General features: G+C 21.3%; 1 protein-coding gene across 1 annotated transcript; it reads right to left on the bottom strand.

Moving 5' to 3' along the window:
• Positions 1-1218: 1218 nt before the first annotated feature.
• On the bottom strand, positions 1219-19760 carry LOC122500315 (sodium/hydrogen exchanger 9B1-like). The gene is made up of 8 exons (XM_043609186.1): positions 19699-19760; positions 16322-16903; positions 12460-12635; positions 11702-11820; positions 7625-7786; positions 7086-7232; positions 2068-2169; positions 1219-1494 (listed from the first exon to the last, which is right to left on the bottom strand). Exons 1-8 carry the CDS (start codon positions 19758-19760, stop codon positions 1219-1221), a joined length of 1626 nt encoding a protein of 541 aa, XP_043465121.1.
• Positions 19761-20134: the final 374 nt, after the last annotated feature.

The raw sequence follows: 20134 nt of genomic DNA, 5'->3' as shown, positions 1-20134 counted from the left end.
TGGAAATCAGGGAAAAACAAAATTTAATTTTTGTGGCAATCTTGTTTTAAAAATAAATTTTTAATAAATAGAAATTTAAAAAATATTTAAAAACGAATTTATATATTTTTATTGTCTAAAGTTTAAAAAAAAGAGCTTTAGTTTTATTTAGTTTTATTTTTTTGACAAATTTAAAAAAAATATTCTTTGAAGATAAATTTTTAAAAACTCCTGTTTTATAAATTTCCATGACGTTTACACTTGATGACAGTTTAATATCGTACTTGAATTGCTTTTTCACGGAGGAAAAAAAGCTCTTTTTCATGTCCGAATTTAATATCGTCATTATTTTTTAAATAGCCGCAGGAATAATGTGTGTTTATTTTTTTTTCTAAGGGGCTTTCGACTTTCATTACCATTTTTATATTATTTTTTTTTTAAACGAAATATTAATAATTTTTATGTTAAAAAGCTCCTGTTATTTATTTCGATGGGAGCTTTCAACAATTTATGTAAATTTTTACCGGTGTTTAATAACGGAGCAAACAAAAATGTTTTTTGATAAGATATAGAATTTTTAATATTTATTCTATTTTTAATTAATTTTTGTTTTAATTTTCAGATAGCTGAACTGTGCAAGAAGGAAGTTTATTCTGTTGGAAAAAAAATGTGCAGTCAATGTATCTTATCTTACGACGCGGAAAATCTAAAATCGTGAGTATTAATAATTCTGGATTTAATTAGATTTTAAAAATTAAGTTTTGAAATTTCAAATAGAATTCTCTCGAAACTTTATAATAGTCTTGAGTTATTTTTTCTATTGTACATAATTAATAAATTTCCGAAGCAATGAATTAAATAGTCATGGAATTCGGGAAAATGTTATAGGAAATTATATCAAAAGTACTGAAAATTTTTTTTTCTATTTCTGACAAAAATAATTACAGTCAAAAATAGAATAATTTTTAAAAAATAATTATTTAAATACCTATTTATTTTGTCTACAGGAATTTAAATATTTCAAATGATTTCAATGTAAAGAATTTTTGAAATTTAACTATTTCTAAAAATTGCAAAAGTAATTCTTTCAAAATTCAATCACTTTTTTCTTGAAATTTACAAATAAAATTATTCAAAACTCTAATCATTTTATGAGTGAGAAGACAAAAAGTAAATTTTTCCTTTTCTGTAAATTTTATTATTATAATAATTGAAAATACAGGGAATTTGGAAAAAAGATTATTCGGGAATATCAGTTAAATTGCGATTGTCATTTTTAATGACAGGTTGAAGACTCAACATACGCAAGTAACTTAATCGTCTTTTTCTCTCTTGTTCCTCAGCTGTGATCTTGTTTAGTAGTAAGGGTCCAGTGGCCATCATTATAATAGCTCCTAGAGGTGCAAGAAACACAACAGCCACTACAGATAGTCGTACAATGTCTGTTGCTAGTTCTATATCGCCTGCATTTTCAGCGTTCCTCGCCTGTTCTAATGCTAATGGTGCCAGGGCAGCCTAGAAATTATTAATTCCTGTACATTTTCACTCTATAGTATCCAATTTTTATTAAGGTAGAATTTCTATTTTTGGAAGAATTTTCTTTTCTGTTTATTTACTAAAAAGCTAATATTTATGTGATTTCTGTAAATTCAAAGAATAGACTTTCAATTCTTTCGATTATTAAATTGAGGGTCCCAATCAGCGAACCGCGCAGAAAAGCGATAAACTAATTTTAAGAAGAAGAAGAAATTAAAATTAGAAATTCTGAAGAGTTTAATTTTCGGAAAAATCTTAAAGCCTTGAAGATATTTTTTAGTATTTTTTTTCTATTAATTTACTGAGTTGAATATTATTTTCTTTGAGATGAAAATTTCATTAGTCAATTCTGGATGAGAATTTAATAGTCAGTGGAATTTGATAGTGGAAATTCGATTTTAATGTCTATTCCCTTTGAGAGTTTGGACTAATGAAATTTAGGAATTAATCGTTTCTCCTTTTGTATCTCAAAATTAAAGTATAGAAATATTGTTCATCTTTTACATTCTCCATCGCACATGAAAAAGTATTAATTTTTTTTTGTAACTTTACTTGAAGAGTTCCTTTCGGCAGCCATGCTAGAGCAATGAAAATTCTTTCCTTGAAGGTGAATTCAGTTCGCAATGTTGATAACATGACAAAAGAACTGCGAACCTAGAATTTAGTGGAAAATGTTATTTTTCCCTTTATTATTCAATTCAATTTGTTAGCATTGCTTCAAATTAAAAAACGATTTTGAACATAAATTAAAAGTAGAGATGAAATTTATTTTGCTAATCAATTAATAGCTTTATCGCCAGGTAGAAAATCTCTCAAAGAGAAAAATTATAACAAAAATAAATAATTTTAACGAACGGTTTTGTTCAAATTGGACGAAAATTGTAATTGTGAACTGAGCTTAAAAATAAAAGACTAAATGTTAAATAATTGTTATTTTAAAAAAATTGTTTGGTTCTAAATCATTTTTTTTTTTAAATTGCAAAACTCAGGGTGGTGATAAGTTTCAGTTTATAAATCTCCCTGACATTTCCCTGATAATTTCCTGACATTAAAATTATTTTCCTTGACAAAATTCTTTTTACAGGAAAATACGAAAGTTTACGGAAAATAAGTAAAATTTATGAATTTTAAAAATTTGATGATATTTGATGTAAAGCATTTTTGAAATTTAACTATTTCTAAAAATTGCAAAAGTAATTCTTTCACGGAGAAACTTTTAATACCACTAATTCTTAAAACTGGTGAGACATTTTAGTATGTTAGGTTAGATTCAAGGGAAAAACGACATAGGTTATAGAAATTGCTATTGAGACTATCAAAAACACTCATTCAGTATATATTTTACAGTTCTTCATAAGGAAACTAACGAAAATTAGTATGTTGTTTTAGAAAGAAAATAATAATTTTTGCAAAGTTGGGAAAGCCATGAATTAAAAAGAAACACAACAAATTAATTGTCTATAGATACTCATAGAGACGATAGTGATACTTGGATCTGATGGTAGATGGCATTAGTGTATGTCACTGTAACTGTAGGTAAATATATTTAACACGACGTAAGAACCTAACCTATATTATTAACGCACACACGCACACGCAAGTAAAGACACGACGATTGGTCACGGAAACCGAAAGATCGCACGATTCGTTAGAAGTACACAGCTGAATCGTCCTTATATATTAAACGAGTGGAAAAATATGTGCCTTCGAGAGAGAGCATTTTTTAAAATAACTTACTAATCAAATTATGTAAATAAGTAAAAGTCGTGAAAAAAATTATGTTATATTGAGGAAAAGTTCTTGAATTTATTTTGGCATGAGGAGACATTCACGTTTATTAATAAAAGGTTCTTTTCTTTCATACACGTGTGAATTTCAACTTCGAAAACATTAGGGTTAGTTCGCGACGTCAGGTGATGGACTCGGTGATGCTCGGGCGAAATCGGTTAAGTCCGCCCGCAGTCCTTCCAAAATTGGTATGTTACGTTAGAATGTCTGTTATATATTCTATCTATATATGTGGAAAAAAGGTTAGAATTACCGTATTATTTCACAAACAAAAACTAGCATTTTATTCTTTTCTAAAGAAAAATAAGACTATTTCTAATGCAGATAGTAATTTTTGTACACCGAAGGTTGCTTAATATATAACGAACTTATCATATTTTCGTATTAATGATGAAATTATTAGCACAACGCACGAAAAATCCTCACATTCTAACGTACTTTTAGAATAAACATAACCAAATATATTTAATATTATAAGAAAAAGTTTCTCCGTGTTCAAAATTCGATCACTTTTTTCTTGAAATTTACAAATAAATTTATTCAAAACTCTAATCATTTTATTTTATTCAGTTCTAAATCAATTCCTATTGGAAATTTCTACGAGAATTCAATTATTTAAATACAAAAATTAATAATTTATTAAATAATTGAATTTTTCTTAAATTTGAATTCATATAAAGAACTTTATCAACATTTTTTAAAATAATTGAATTTTTACGAAAAATTGCATGACAATTTTTGATAATAATAAAAAACATTCAAGAAATGTAATTAAAAATGAATAGAAAATAATTATTAAACTCTAAGAAACAAATTATATCAAATTTTCTTAAATAATTGAATTTTTTCGAAGAATTTTATTCAAATTTATAAAAATAATTGCGGTTTTAGCGGAATTAATTTAAAAGTGCATTAGAAATAATTAAAATCCTGAAAATGAGTTTTATTATTTATGAAAATAATTGAATTTCTGTGACCGAACTTTAATAAAGTTTTTAAAACAATTGCATTCTTGTAAAGAATTTAAAACGAGAAAAAAATCTTCTTAAAGAAATGATTTTTTTTTAAATTTCATGAAAAAAAAATTTTTTTAAAATAATAATAATAATAATTAAAAATTATTTTTTAGATAATGAATTGCTTTGAAAATTGTATATTATTTATAAAAATAATTCAATTCTTTCAAAGAATTTTGTTAAAATTATTAAGAATAGTTGCACATTTCGCGCAATTTATTTAAAATTGCATTAAAAATAATTGAAATCATGCAATCAGTTTTAATATTTATAAAAATAATTGAATTCTTGCAACGATTATTATTAGATAAATTTTAAAAACAATTGAATTCTTGTAACAATTATTATTTGAATTTTTAAAAATAATTGAATTCTTGAGAAGAATTTTATTATTTATAAAAATAATTGAACTATTGAGAAGTATTTTATAAAAATCTATTCAAATAATTGTTTTTTCTAAATATTAGGAAAACTCTGTCTTAAATCATTGAAATTCTGAAAAAATTTTTTTATTTATGAAAATAATTGAATTTCTGTTACCGAACTTTATTAAAGTTTTTAAAATAATTGCATTCTTGAGAAGAATTGAAAAAAAATCTTTTTAAAGAAATGATTTTTTTCAAAAAATTTTATGAAAATTGTGTTTCAAATAATTGAATTTCTTTGAGAATTGTATATTATTTATGAAAATAATTGAATTCTTTCAAAAAGTCTTATTAAAATTATATTGAAAACAATTCAATTATTATAAAGAATTTCCTTACAAATTTTTAAAATAATTAAATTCTTTCAAAGAATTTTGTTAGAAATTTTTAAGAATAATTGAAATCCTGCAATGAGTGTTAATATTTATAAAAATAATTGAATTCCTGAGAAGAATTTTATTATTTATAAAAATGATTGAATTTTTGTCACCGAACTTTAATAAAGTTTTTTAAATAATTGCATTCTTGAGAAAAATTTTTTAAAAATCTTTTTAAAGAAATTATTTTTTTCAAAAAATGTTATGAAAATTATGTTTTAAATAATTGAATTTCTTTAAAAATTGTATATCATTTATGTAGGTAATTGAATTCTTTCATAAAATTTTATTAAAATTATATTGAAAACAATTTAATTATTAAAGAGAATTTCCTTAAAATTTTTTAAAATAATTGAATTCTTTCAAAGAATTTTGTTAGAAATTTTTAAGAATAATTGAAATCCTGCAATGAGTGTTAATATTTATAAAAATAATTGAATTCCTGAGAAGAATTTTATTATTTATAAAAATGATTGAATTATTAAAAAATATTTTATTAAAATGTTTAAAAAGAATTGAATTTCTGTGAGAAATTTTGTTATTTTTGAAAATAATTGAATTCTTCATAAGAATTTTATAAAAATTGTTTTAAATAATTAATATTTTCGAAATGTAAAAAATTTTATAAAAATTTTTATTTCAATAATTAAATTCTTGTGGAAAAGTTTATTTGTGAAAATAATTGAATTTTTCGATTAATTAATTTAAAGTAGTAATTGGAAAAATAATTGAAATTCTTCCATGAGTTTTATTATTTATGGAAATAATTGAATTCTTGCAACGATTTGTGTTAAAATTTCTAAAAATAATTGAATTCCTGAGAAGATTTTTATTATTTATAAAAATAATTGAATTCTTGCGAAGATTTTATAAAAATCTATTTAAATAATTGATTTGTTTTCGAAAAATATCAGAAAAATTCTGTTTTAAATAATTGAATTCCTGTGAAAATTTTTTTATTTATGAAAATAATTGAATGTTTGCTTAGAATTTTATCAAAATTTTTTTTTTAAATAATTGAATTCTTTTGTGAAATTTTATTGAAATAGTAGATATTAAAAATCATTGAATTACGAAAAATTTGTGAAAATAATTGAATCGTTTGAAAGAATTCTATTAAAATTTTTTGAATTGTTTTCAATAACTTTTTAAAAAATTTTTTAAAATAATTTTGTTATTTCAACTGTTAATAAATTTAAACTAATGTAAATTCTCAAACATAGAAAAAAGTATCCAAATAGTAGTAAATCATAAAAAAAGTGGTAAATAATTAGTAGGTTTTAGTAGATGAGTGCGAGGCTTGCATTTTATACTAAAAAATGTGGTATTTTGTTGCAATATTTAGATAAAAAGTAAAAAAAGTCGCAATTTTTGAAAATAAGTTGAAAAAAGTCTAAATTTTCTTAATTTCTCTGACAAACAATTTTTTTCCTTGTCATTTTTCTGACTTTCCTGAAAAGAATTTTGTTTTCCTGACATTTCCCTGACTCTTTTGACAAGAATTTTGTTTTCCTGATATTTCCATAATTTTACTGATTTTACTGATATGTGACCACCCTGAGAACTGAAGTTTTCAAAATTAAGCAAAGAAGTGAATTTTTTGTATTTTAATTGTAATTTTATTTTATGTTAAAAATCACTTTTTGTTTTGAGGTAATGAAAGTGGTTTGAACGTAACTTAAAAGTATCAAATTGCAACGAATTGATACCAAAAATGTGGATCAAGTAAAAAATTGATCCAACTTTTTGGCATCAATTTGATCCACTTTAGTATCAATTTAATACTTTCAAGAAGACTGTAAAGAATATTTCTGAATAGGGGAAAAAATGTGAATGACAATATAATCTTTGTTTACTATAGAAAATATTTCTCTTTGTAAATACTAATTACTAAATAGTAATAATAAGAGTATCATAATAATAATAATAATACAAAAAATGGAATTGATAGGATCTTCACTAACTATTAATCCAATTAAAATGCAGACGGCGTATAGACCAAATCTTCCAGAAGACCAATCGTGAAAATCAATATCAGCACCGATAACTCCCACTAATATCGGTTGCATAAAATGCCATATAACAGAACTGGCTTTTCTAAAAGGTGCAAGCTGCACATAATTTCATATTAATATTTACAATAATTTGTCGATTTACTCATTTGTTTAATAATTAGCAATTAACAATGATCAAACATTATAGTGATGATAATGTGTTATCATAAGAACATTATAAACGAATTTACTTAATTGATTATATAAAACGATATTCCAATAATTTCTCTATCAAATCGCATCAATATTGACTGCCATAATAAAATTTGTCGATTATTGACTATTAGAAAAAAATATTTTCTAAAATAACTTTTTAAAATCACTTCTCGTTATTCTTCTTCTTCTTCGTCTTCTTATTTTTTTCCCCTTTTAATCGACTTAATATCACACAGTTTAATGGCAGTAAATATTTTTACGTCAAAGGGGACGATAAAATTTAATATACTTACGTCAAACGATGCCGATAAGATTCGCCATCCTGTCGACGCGATAAATGACATAATGACTGATGCAAGAAATCCTCCGCCAGTCACTGAAATTTTCGATATTAGAAAGCAAAACATCAATGAGCTTAATGATAAGCAGGCCAATCGAAACTCGGTCGCGTATTTCTGAAATGGTTTATATTTATTTATTGTAAATTCAACTTTTCGGTCCGGGAGGTATTTCTGAAATAGTGCTTATTTTTCTGAATAGGTAAACAGAGGATAATTAATATTTAATGATGATAATCTATAATAATATTAAGAATTGATAATATAAACTTATCACAGTAAATAGTGAGGTATTAAAAAGTGTTGAAGATTAAATTAACACCAAAAAAGATTAAAATAATCAATTTTGGTGTTATTTTTCACAATGAATGAAATTTTAGTTCATTACATTTTTTCATGTTTTATAATGATTAAAGATGATCAATTAATAAAATCATTATTTTATATTATAAGAATATTATACTTCTTCAAAATTATTTTCATTATTTCAATTCAATTATTATTTTCAAAACATTTTAACTACAATTTTACTTTATATCAATTATTTTTAATAATTTTCGAAAAAGTTTTTTTGCAATTTTTAAATCCATTTGTTTACAATATTCAATTTCACGAAATTTCAATTATTCCTAAATTCTTCAATTAAATATACATTAGAAAATAAAAAGAGCAAATAATATAAAAAAAAATCCGAAATTAAACTTTTTCAAAAAAATTAATTTCAAAATTCAATTATTTCTAAAAATTCACGCTAAATTGCTTTTAATATTCAATTATTATCTAAAATTTTAACTGAAATTAATTTTTATGAAATGAAAAATTCTACGAGAATTCAATTATTTAAATGCAAAAGTAAATAATTTATTGAATAATTGAATGTTTCTCAAAATTCAATTATCATAAAGAATTTTAGTAGGTAACAAATTTTTAAATAATTGAATTCTTTTGTCGTGGTTTATTAAAACTTGCATGAACATAATTACTTTTTTCAAGGAATTCAATTATAATTGTATGAAAAATAATTGAAACGCTACGATGAGTTTTATTATTATGTAAAAATAATTGAATCCTTAAGAAGAATTTTATTAATCTTGAAAATAATTGAATTTCTGCAATAATTTATAACTTCTCTAAAATTAAATTTTTTTCTAGTGTTTTTAACGAAAATTCTTCAATAAATCCATTATTTTTAATAATTTTTAAAAAAAGTTCCTTGAGAATTTTCAAATTCATTCGTTTACAATTCAATTTTACAAAATTTCAATTATTCGAAAGTTCTGCAATTAAATATTTATTGAGAAATAAAAACTTGAAATAATTTCAATAAAAATCCTATTAAACTTTTAAAAAGAATTAATTCTACAGAATTTTTTGTCAAAAATATGAAAAATTAAGAATTTCAATGATTTTAATTTGAAACTTTTTCAAAATTTATTTATTTCTAAAAATCCACGTTCTAATGCTTTTAATATTTAATTATAATCTAAAATTTTAACTGAAATTCATTTTTAAAACCATTTTTATTATATTTTATTATATTTCGAAAATATTAATTATTTAAAACAATTTTTATAAAATTCTTATAAAGAATTCAATTATTTACAAAAATAACAAAATTTTTCACAGAAATCCAATTCTTTTTAAACATTTTAATAAAATATTTCTTAATAATTCAATTATTTTTATAAATAATAAAATTCTTCTCAAGAATCCAATTATTTTTTTTAAATGTTAATAAGAATCGTTGCAATAATTCAATTATTTTTATAAATATCAAAACTCATCGCAGGATTTTAATTATTTCTAATACAATTTTAAATAAATTGCGCGAAAAATGAAACAATTCTTACAAATTTTAACAAAATTCTTTTAAAGAATTCAATCATTTTTGAAAAATTTAAGGAAATTCTTTATAATAATTGAATTGTTTTCAATATAATATTAATAACATTTTTTAAAAGAATTCAATTATTTTCATAAATAATATACAATTCTCAAAGAAATTCAAATTATTTAAAACACAGTTTTCATAAAATCTTTTGAAAAAAATAATTTCTTTAAAAATATTTTTTTTAAAAATAATTTCTTTAAGGGCATTTGAACCATGATGACGTCACAGCCTTAAAACACATGCTTTGCAGAACCTATGACGTCATAATGGTTCAAATGCCCTTAAAAATATTTTTTTTAATTCTTCTCAAGAATGCAATTACATATTTTAAAAACTTTATTAAAGTTCAGTGACAGAAATTCAATTATTTTTATAAATAATAAAACTCATCGCAGGATTTCAATTATTTTTAATACAATTTTTAATTTATTCCTCTAAAAACGCAATTATTCTTAAAAATTTAAATAAAATTCTTCAAAAAAATTCAATTATTTAAAAAAAAGTAAATATATTTTGTTTCTTAGAGTGTAATAATTGTTTTCAATTATTATATGTCGAAAAAATTAATTATTTAAAACAATATTTATAAAATTCTTATAAACAATTCAATTATTTTCAAAAATAACAAAATTTTTTACAGATATTTAATTCTTTTTAACCATTTTAATAAAATATTTTGCGCAATAATAATTAAATTATTTTCATAAATAATAAAATTCATCGCAGGATTTTAATTATTTTTAATACAATTTTTTAAGAATTGATAGAAAAATGTAATTATTTTTAAAAATTTAATTAAAATTCCACGAAAAAATCCATTATTTAAAAAAATGTTTTTTTTTTTAAATTCTTTGTAAGAATTCAATTATTTATAAAAATATTAGAATTTTTCACAGGAATTCAATTATTTTCAAATATTTTAATAAAAATGTTTCGAAAGAAATCAATTATTTTAAATACAGTTTAATTACATTTTTTTGAAATAATTCAATTATTCTTTTAGATTTTAATAAAATTCTTCCCATACCAAGAATTCAATTATTTACATAAATAATTCTTCGAAAGAATTCAATTATTTTTAGGTATTTTAATAAAATTCTTTGCAAAATTCAATTATTTTCATAAATAGCAATATTCATCACAAGAATTCAATTATTTTCATAAATAATAAAATGCTTCTTAAGAATTAAATTATTTAAAAAAAAATTTAATAAAATGCCACACAGACATTCAATTATTTTTAAAAAATTTTATAGAATTCTTTGTAAAATTGAATTATTTTGAAAACATCCAAACAGAATTAGAATTTGCATAAAATTGGTTTCAAAAAATTTCTCATCAATGCAAAGTTCTAAAATGTAGCAAGCAAGGCATAAATATTAAAAATGAAAGTTACACTGAAAAAAAAATTTAATTGATTCAAATAACCGATTAATTGACTATTATCAATTAAATATTTTATTGAATCAAATATTATTTATTGGAGTCAATTAAATGGTATTTGAACCAACAATTTCAGTATTTGAAGCAAATATGAAGTAAACCATTTAATTGACTCCAATAAATATTATTTGATTCAATAAAATATTTAATTGATACTAGTTAATTAATCGGTTATTTTAATCAATTAAATTTTTTTTTCAGTGTAGCTAAACCGAATTAAAGAAAAACAAAAATTTGGATTTCGTAATCTGTAACCTTTAAAAATAAGATAATTATAATATTATTAATAATTATTATTGGGAATAACACTAAAAGTTCAAGCAATGAAATAAGTTTTTTTTTTTTTTTAAATAGAGAGTCTGGGTTTAATGGTAACAATTCATGATATTAATAAACAATTATATTAATATTAACAATTGATATTTAATAATAATGTTATTAATAATAAATATTGTTAATATTATTATGAATTATTATTATTAATATTATTATGAATAATAATTACTATTGTGAATAACATAAAATATTTGTTGTATCACCATATTTTTGATTTAGTGATCAATACAATAAATCACAGAAATTCCAGCGGGAGAGAGAGAGGAAGAGAGCGGAAATGACTTGTTTTTTTTTTATTTTGTCCCTTTTTTTTACAAAACAGTCGAGAAAAATACTCTATATATATATAATGTTATACGTACGTGATTGCGATGCGGAAAAAATATGAAGAGCGTGCCTAGAAAAGTTCCAGCGATAATGGCAAGTAGAAAATCTCTTATTCCTCCGGGGATATAAGACCACCATTCTGTTCTGAGTTCATCTGCCACATATTATTAAAATTTTATTATCTCTCGTCTTGTAGTTTGCACTCGGGAAATTAAAAAAAAAAAAGTTTATATTAAACTGAAAAACATATTTTTCTCCTCTCTAATCGATATTAATTTTATACAAATGACCCGATTCTTCAGTTAATCTTTAGTTTTTGATTTTCAGTTCACATATTTTAATAATTTAAGTTTTAACTTTTTAAGATTCAAGTCGTTGAGAATTTAATCTTTATTTTATTATTTTAATAATTGATTATTATTTGATAATAATCAATTGATATTAATTTAAAAATTAATTAAATAATTCCAACGGTAATTTAATAGACTCGATACATTAATTTAAAAAGTAATTAAATATTGAATTCGAATAATATTAAAACGTTAGTTCAATAAGTAATAAGTAATTAAAACATTAATTTAATAAAGGGATTAACTACTTAATTACATTTTTCATCACCTATACTTAATTTTTAGTCAATTATGAAAATTTTGAAATCAATTATTTAATATTTATGTAATTAATGTATTTAATTAATCAACTAATACTTTGAGTAATTAAAATTCATTAATTATGAAAATAAAATTTGGCACATTCCAATATTAGTAAAAAATTTTAAATTCAAAAAACAAACCGTGACTGAAAACTGTAGAATAGCAGAAGGCGTATAGGGCAACAATGTGAACATCGTCAATCGATGTTGCTGCACAAAGTAAAGACGCCATTCCTTTATCTTCACCATATCCACGTTCAGCAAGTGCCAAAATGCAATTCACAGTTATAACTGGTGACATGCAGGCAATTATTGTCCTGGAAAAATTAAATATCAAATTATATTAGAAATTTCATTGCAGAATTTAAAATAAAATTGTTGCAATGATTTTTCAATATCTACTATTTAAATAAAATTTTCCCAAAGAATTCAATTATTTAAAAAAAATAAATAAAATTCTGGACAAACATTTAATTATTTTCATAAAATAATAAAAATTTCACAGAAAGTCAATTATTCACAAATTATTTATAAATTTCTTCACAATCATTCAATTATTCATAAATAATAAAATTTTTACAAGGATGCAATTATTATTGTAATAATAAAATTCTTTTTAAAAATTCAATTATATTTTCATAAATAACAAAACTCCTTGCAAAATTTCAAATATTTTTAATACAATTTTAATCGAATTCCTCGAAAAATGTAATTATTCTTAAAAATTTTAGTAGAATTTTCTAATAATAATTGATTTAAAAATGAATTTCAGTTAAAATTTCAGATAATAATTAAATATTAAAAGCATTAGAGCAAACCTTTAATTATTTTCATAAAATAATAAAAAAGTTTCACAGAAATCCAATTATTTACAAATTTTTTATAAATTTCTTTGCAATCATTCAATTATTTTCATAAATAATAAAATTCTTATCCGAAATTCAATTATTTTCCAAAACTTTGAACAAATTATTGACAAAACTGAAATTATCTTTGTAAAAATAAAATTCATCGCAGAAATTGAATTATTTCCAAAAATTTTAATAAAATTCTCCTAAAAATACAAATTTTTTCATAAATAATAAAATTCTTGTCAAGAATTCAATTATTTTTATGAGTAATAAAATTCGTCGAAAGAATTCAATTATTTTTATAAGTAGTAAAATTCGTCGAAAGAATTCAATTATTTAAAAATTTATTATAATACAATTCTTTATAAGAATCGAATTTTAAGAAATATGCAATTATTCAAAAAATTGTTTTTTTTTGTATTTAAATAATTAAATTTTAGTAGAAGTTTCTAATAAAAATTGATTTCAAAATTAATTTCAGTTAAAGTTTTAGATAATAATTGAATATTAAAAGCATTAGAGCGTGAATTTTTAGAAATAATTGAATTTTGAAACGGTTTTAAATTAAAATATTTGAAAATCTAAATTTTCCATATTTTCAACTAACAATTCTGTGGAATTAATTTTTTTAATTAATTTTTTTTTAAAAAAGGTTAATTGCGGATTTTTTCAAAAATTATTTCAAGTTTTTATTTTCTAACATATATTTAATTGATGAATTTGCGAATAATTGAAAGTTTGTAAAATTGAAATGTAAACAAATGAATTTGAACATTCTTAAAGAACTTTTTCAAAAATTATTAAAAATAATGCATTTATAGAAGGAATTTTAGTTAAAAACACGAAAAAAAGATTTTACTTTGGAAAAATTACAAATTATTTGCGGAAATGCAATTATTTTTAAGAGTAATAATATTCTTGGCAAAAATTAAATATTGTTCAAAAGTAATAAAATTCTTCTTAGGGATACAATTATTTTGACAAATAATAAAACTCATCGCAGAATTTCAATTATTTTTAATACAATTTTAATCGAATTTCTCGAAAAATGTAATTATTCTTAAAAATTTTATTTAAATTTACCTGAAGAAATTGAATTATTTAAAAATTTGTTGATAAAATTCTTTATGGGAATTGCATTTTAAGAAACATTGAATTATTCAATAAATTATTTATTTTTGTATTTAAATAATTGAATTCTGGTAGAATTTTCTCGTAAACATTGATTTAAAAATAGATTTCAGTTAAAATCTTAGATAATAATTGAATATTAATTATTAAAAGCAATATAGCGTGAATTTTTAGAAATAATTGAATTTTGTAATTAATTTTTTTTGAAAAAGTTTGATACAATTTTTTTTATATTATTTAAATTGTTTTTATTTGGAAAATTTAAAAGATATTACAAATGATCGCAGAAATTCAATTATGTTGAACAATTAAAAAAATTTCTAGTCAAAATTTAAAAATTATCTTTAGAAATAAAATTCTTCTCCGAAATACAATTATTTTCAAAAATTTTCCTAAATTTAATAATTATCAATATCAACTATTTTAATCAAATTTTCCAAAAGAATTCAGTTATTTAAAAAAAATTTATAAAATTCTACGCAAACATTTAATTGTTTTCATAAAATAATAGAAATTTCACAGGAATTCAATTACTTACAATTTTTTTTTATAAATTTCTTCGTAATAATTCAATTATTTTCATAAATAATACAATTTTCTACAGAGATTCAATTATTTTCGTACATAATAAAATTCTTTTTAGGAACTCAATTATTTTCATAAATAATAAAACTCATTGCAGAATTTCAATTATTTTATTTATTTTTAATAGAATTTTAATCGAATTTCTCGAAAAGTGTAATTATTCTTAAAAATTTTATAAAAATTCGTCGAAAGAATTCAATTATTTAAAAATTTGTTGATAAAATTCTTTATGAGAATTGAATTTTAAGAAACATTCAATTATTCAATAAAATATTTATTTTTGGATAATTAAATAAATAATTGAATTCTAGTAGAATTTTCTAATAAATATTGATTTTCATTCCATAAAAATGAATGCCAGTTAAAGTTTTAGATAATAATTAAATATTAAAAGCATTATATCTTGAATTTTTAGAAATAATTGAGCTTTGAAATTAATTATTTTAAAAATAAGTGTATTTGAATCTTTTTTTAATATTATTTAATATTATTTTAAGTATTTATTTTCTAATATAAATTTAATCAAAGAATTTATGAATAATTTAAATTCTTCAAGTTTGAATACTGTAAACAAATGGATTTGAAAATTGTCAGAGAACTTCTTCTAAAATTAATTGATTTAAAGAAGAAGTTTAATTAAAAATTCTTGAAAATAATAATTGAATTGAAATGATGAAAATAAGTTATCGATATCTTCATGTTTTATAGAATTATGAAAAATTTAATTTCTAGTTTTAAGTTAAATGTTCTCTTATTTGACTTGGTCTGTTCATATTTTTGTCAGTAATTGCCGTTACTCCGTAATTTTTAATTTTTAGTCCGAAAAGTTTTCTAAGACTCGAGGTTCTTGATCCATATATTAAAAAAAGGATTTAAAATTTCAATTTAATGAAAGCATTTCGTATTCCTATGAAGATTACAAGAATGGTTTTAAATTATGATTTAAAACTTTAATATTTGACTTATAGGGCAATATGATGATAACTTGATGCTAGTTATAGCTTCTTAAAAAATGTTTAACTTTAAATTTAAATTTTAAAAATTAAGTGGGTGCTGATAGGGTAACAAATTTCAACTTCATAAATTATTATGGACCTATCAGTCAAAAATTAAAGTTTCAAATCATAATTTTTAGAGGAACATTCACGTAATTTTTATACAAATACGAAATGCTTTCATGAAATTGAAATTTTAAATCCTTTTTCTAATTTATGGGTTGAGAACATCGAGTCTTGAATAAAATTATAACTGCTTCTTTGATCGAAACCTACAAATCATACAGAAATTGGCTGTCATTTTAAATTTTACTATAAAAATAGTAAAGTTTGAACCTAAGGCCACAATTAACAAACCAGTATTTGCCAAAAATTAAGGTCCTTGAAAAAATAGCGAAACTACAAAAATAGTCAAAGTTAAAGAAAATATATGTATCTTACCCAGCGAGGAAAGCCCAATTCCATGGCATTTGAAGAAGAAATTTGACACAAACACCAACACCCAATACTTCCATTGTGCAAGGCAGAAAAGCAAGAACCATAAGAAAATACGGATGCTCCCTGATTGGCGATGTCGTTATTTGCAATCCAATTCGAAGTGTTATAAACGCCATGCAGAATGTGCGAATTTTTGCGTCTGCCGCACCAAATTCCTCCTTCATGTTAAACAAATGAGTATTTCGAATAATAATACCTGCCATTAGCATTCCAAAAACAGGCGGTAAATGCAGATACGGAATGTAGGTGAGGGACCAGCCCAGAAAGTAGGATAGTAGAACTATTATAAATAAACCGAACATATTGCCTCCTGGCAGCATCAGTGGACCCAGAAGACAATACAGGAGTACGTATGTTATCAGCGTGAGAATTATGAACGTTTTTATCCAAAATAAATCGGACCACGTTAATTCTTGTTTCGCGCATGTTGACAGTGGTTGGGTCACTAATTTTTCACGTAGAAATGGAAAGCAGCAAGTTACTCGATGACAACATGTTTCGTCAGGATTTTCCACATTTGGTGGACTGGAAAAAAGGAAACATTGTTTTGTTTTATTCTTCTTTTTTTTACTTCTTATATCTAATGCTAGATTAATAATTTGATGCTCTGTGATAAGAATTTAGATTTGTTGTCTATTCTTCTTCTTCTGTGACAAAAATTCATATATTCTTCTTCTTCTTCTTCTTCTTCTTCTTCTTCTTCTTCTTCTTATTTTTTATAATTAAATGCAAAAAATTGCTCTATGCTAGAAAGTAGTTAAACAATTATTAAATGTACTCAACACATTGTTCACAAATTTGGTTCTTTGTTACCAATTTTTATATTCTTCGTACTAATTTCTTATACTTTTCTTATGACAATTTTGTTATTGACAAAAATTCGCTTCTCTTTGCGTACAATATTATTTTTAAAATACACCAACAGAACAAATGTTGGTTCAATTCCATAATTACGTATTTATATTAAAGGAAAATTAATAATTTAAATTTACTAATTTAAATTATTGACTGACTTTTTGCTATTGAATTAGCAAATTTCGTTAATAAATTAGTAGAAACTAGCAACAATTCGCGCGCTAAAGCGCGCGGCTTAATTCTTACTGCCTTTTTAAAATAAAATTATCAATTTTAAAAATAATAGAATTTGAAAACTTTCTAATTCAAATTTTTGTTGAAAACACTAAAAAAAATTCAATTTTGGAGAAATTACAAATAATTTCAGAAATTCAACTATTTAAAAAAAATAAATAAATAAAATTCTTCTTATAAAATTCAACTATGTACAAAATTTAAAAAAAAATTTGTAAAAATCCCAATTATCTTATTTATAAGTAACAAAATTCTTCTCCAAAATTTAATTATTTTCCTAAATGTCAAAAAAATTCTTGTCCTAACATCAATTATTTTAAAAAATAAAATGCATTTTTCTAATTTCAATGATTTTCAATATCTACTATTTTAACAAAATTTTCCCAAAAAAATTCAATTATTTAAAAAAAAATTTAATAAAATTGTATGCAAACATTTAATTATTTTCATAAATAATAAAATTTTCACATGAATTCAATTATTATTTTTATAAATAATAAATTTTTTTAAGGAATTCAATTATTTTCATAAAAAATAATTTAAAATTCTAGAAAATAATAATTGAATTAAAATGATGAAAATAATTTTGATGAAGTTACAGTAACAATATTCTTATAATAATATAAAATAATGATTTTATTACTTGGTCATTTTTAATTATTATAAAAAATGAAGAAATCGATCACTTCGAGTCTTCGACTCGGAGCAATCGATATCTTCATATTTTATAACAAATACTTTTATAAGTTGTTTAATTTAAAAAAGGTTATTGAATTTGAAATTTTTGAATCAAGATTCCTGTGGAAAATCATGTTCCAAAAATAAGATTAAAAATAGAAATTGTGCAAATATTTTTCTTCTTTTTCTAAAACAAAATAATAATTTTGTTAAAAAAATTGTGATTCATAAACAAAAATAATGCAAAATAAATTGCTTTATTATTAACTTTTTTATAATTTTTCTATTCAAATATTTTCAATTTTAAAATTAATATATTAAAAATCATCGAATTGTTGCAAAGAATTTTTTAAAAAAATTTGATGATAATAGAATTCCTTCAAAGAATTTTATATTATTTAGTAAAATAACTGAATTCTCACAAAGAATTTTATTAAAATTTGTTAAAATCCTAATTAAATTCTTTTGAAGAATTTCTTTGAATTTTTTTTAAACTAATGGAGTTTCTTTAATTATTTTAATTGAAAATTTTGAAAGCATTTGAATTTTATGAAGAAGAATTTTATTAAAAGTGAATTGAAAATAATTGAATTCTTGCGGAGAATTTGACTAATAGTTATAAAAATTGTTTCGAAGAATTTATTAAAATTTTTGGACATAATTGAAATTTATGGAAATATTAAAAAATATTTGAATTCATCCGAGGAAATCAATTAAAATTGTTTTAAAAATCATTGGATTTTTGTAAAGATTTTACTATTGAAAAAAATAATTAAAATGTTTCGCGAGAATTTTTTGAAATTTTAAGAAATAATTAAATTGTTATGAAGAATTTTATAGAAATATTTTAAAATAATGAAATTTTTTCGAGAAATTCAATTAAAGTTGTTTCGAAAATAATGGAATTTCTTTAAAGAATTTTATTAAAATTATGTATATTCAAAAACATTGAATTCATTACAAGAATTTTATTACTTTTTTGAAAATAATTGAATTCTTTCAATTTTGTTGACCAATATATTTAAAAATTACTAATTTAATTTTTATATAGAATTTTTTTAAAATATTTTGAGAATAATTGAATTATTTCTAGAGAATTTTAAATTATTGTTGAAGTTGCATTTTATGGAAATTTTTGAATATAATAATTAAATTCTTTCATGTAATTTTATTTAAATTTGATTAAAAATAATTTAATTCTTGTGAAGAATTTTACTATTTATAAAAATAATTGAATTTTTTCGAAGGATTTATTAAAATTCTAGAGAATATGAACAGTAATAATTAATTTTGTACTTAATAAGTGAATTTTTTAAATTTTGATTATAAAATTATTTTAAAAATTTATATTTGAAGATTAAAAATATTTGTAATTTGCATAACAATAATAAATTGAATATCACTAAAAAAAAGTCTAATAATTTTATAATTATTTATCAATAGTCTGTGAATAGTTTATTCATTAGTTTGTCACTCTTCTTTTTGTTTATAGGAAAAAATTTCGAGAATTTTCCGTTAATATAGGTTAAATATAGACATATTTGGATAATTACTCTTCTGGTACGAAACGCAGGAAATAATCTGTATTTCTTCTGCCATCGCTCTCGTCAGTCATTTTTTTATTTGACTCCATCAAAGCGAAATTTTCGATTCGTTAATATTTGAATAATGAATCAACTAATTATTTGCACGAAACAGCAAAGTTTTTTTTGATGAACCGAATGAAAATATCTGACTGAAAATTTTTAATTTAGCTTCATTTTTCCATTTTTATAAAAATAGTAAGTATTTGATAAACTTTAGGATCAACTTTAGTGAAAATTTCGAAAAAATAATTATTTACGAATAATTATCATGTGAATAATAAAATAATAAATTTAATTTTATGATTAAATCAATCTTACCTAAATTCTCCCCGTGTGGGCAAATTTTAAATGTGTCCATTAATTTCAGAAAAATATTTTTCCTCTCTAATATGCAATAATTACT

The sequence above is a fragment of the Leptopilina heterotoma genome, unplaced genomic scaffold (genome assembly GCF_015476425.1).
Source record: "Leptopilina heterotoma isolate Lh14 unplaced genomic scaffold, ASM1547642v1 Lhet_183, whole genome shotgun sequence".
Classification (NCBI taxonomy): domain Eukaryota; kingdom Metazoa; phylum Arthropoda; class Insecta; order Hymenoptera; family Figitidae; genus Leptopilina; species Leptopilina heterotoma.
The sequence above is the reverse complement of the archived record's forward strand: the minus strand, read 5'-3'. Positions and strand labels throughout refer to the sequence as shown.

What these genes read in the sequence shown, in the direction of transcription:
- LOC122500315 (XM_043609186.1), bottom strand. Translation starts at nt 19,760, where the DNA reads ATGACTGACGAGAGCGATGGCAGAAGAAATACAGATTATTTCCTGCGT. An exon ending in CTGCGTTTCGTACCAGAAGA is followed by an intron (nt 16,904 to 19,698) that starts GTAATTATCCAA and finishes CCTTTTTTCCAG; the next exon opens with TCCACCAAATGTGGAAAATC. An exon ending in TTTTTCCGCATCGCAATCAC is followed by an intron (nt 7,787 to 11,701) that starts GTACGTATAACA and finishes AAACCATTTCAG; the next exon opens with AAATACGCGACCGAGTTTCG.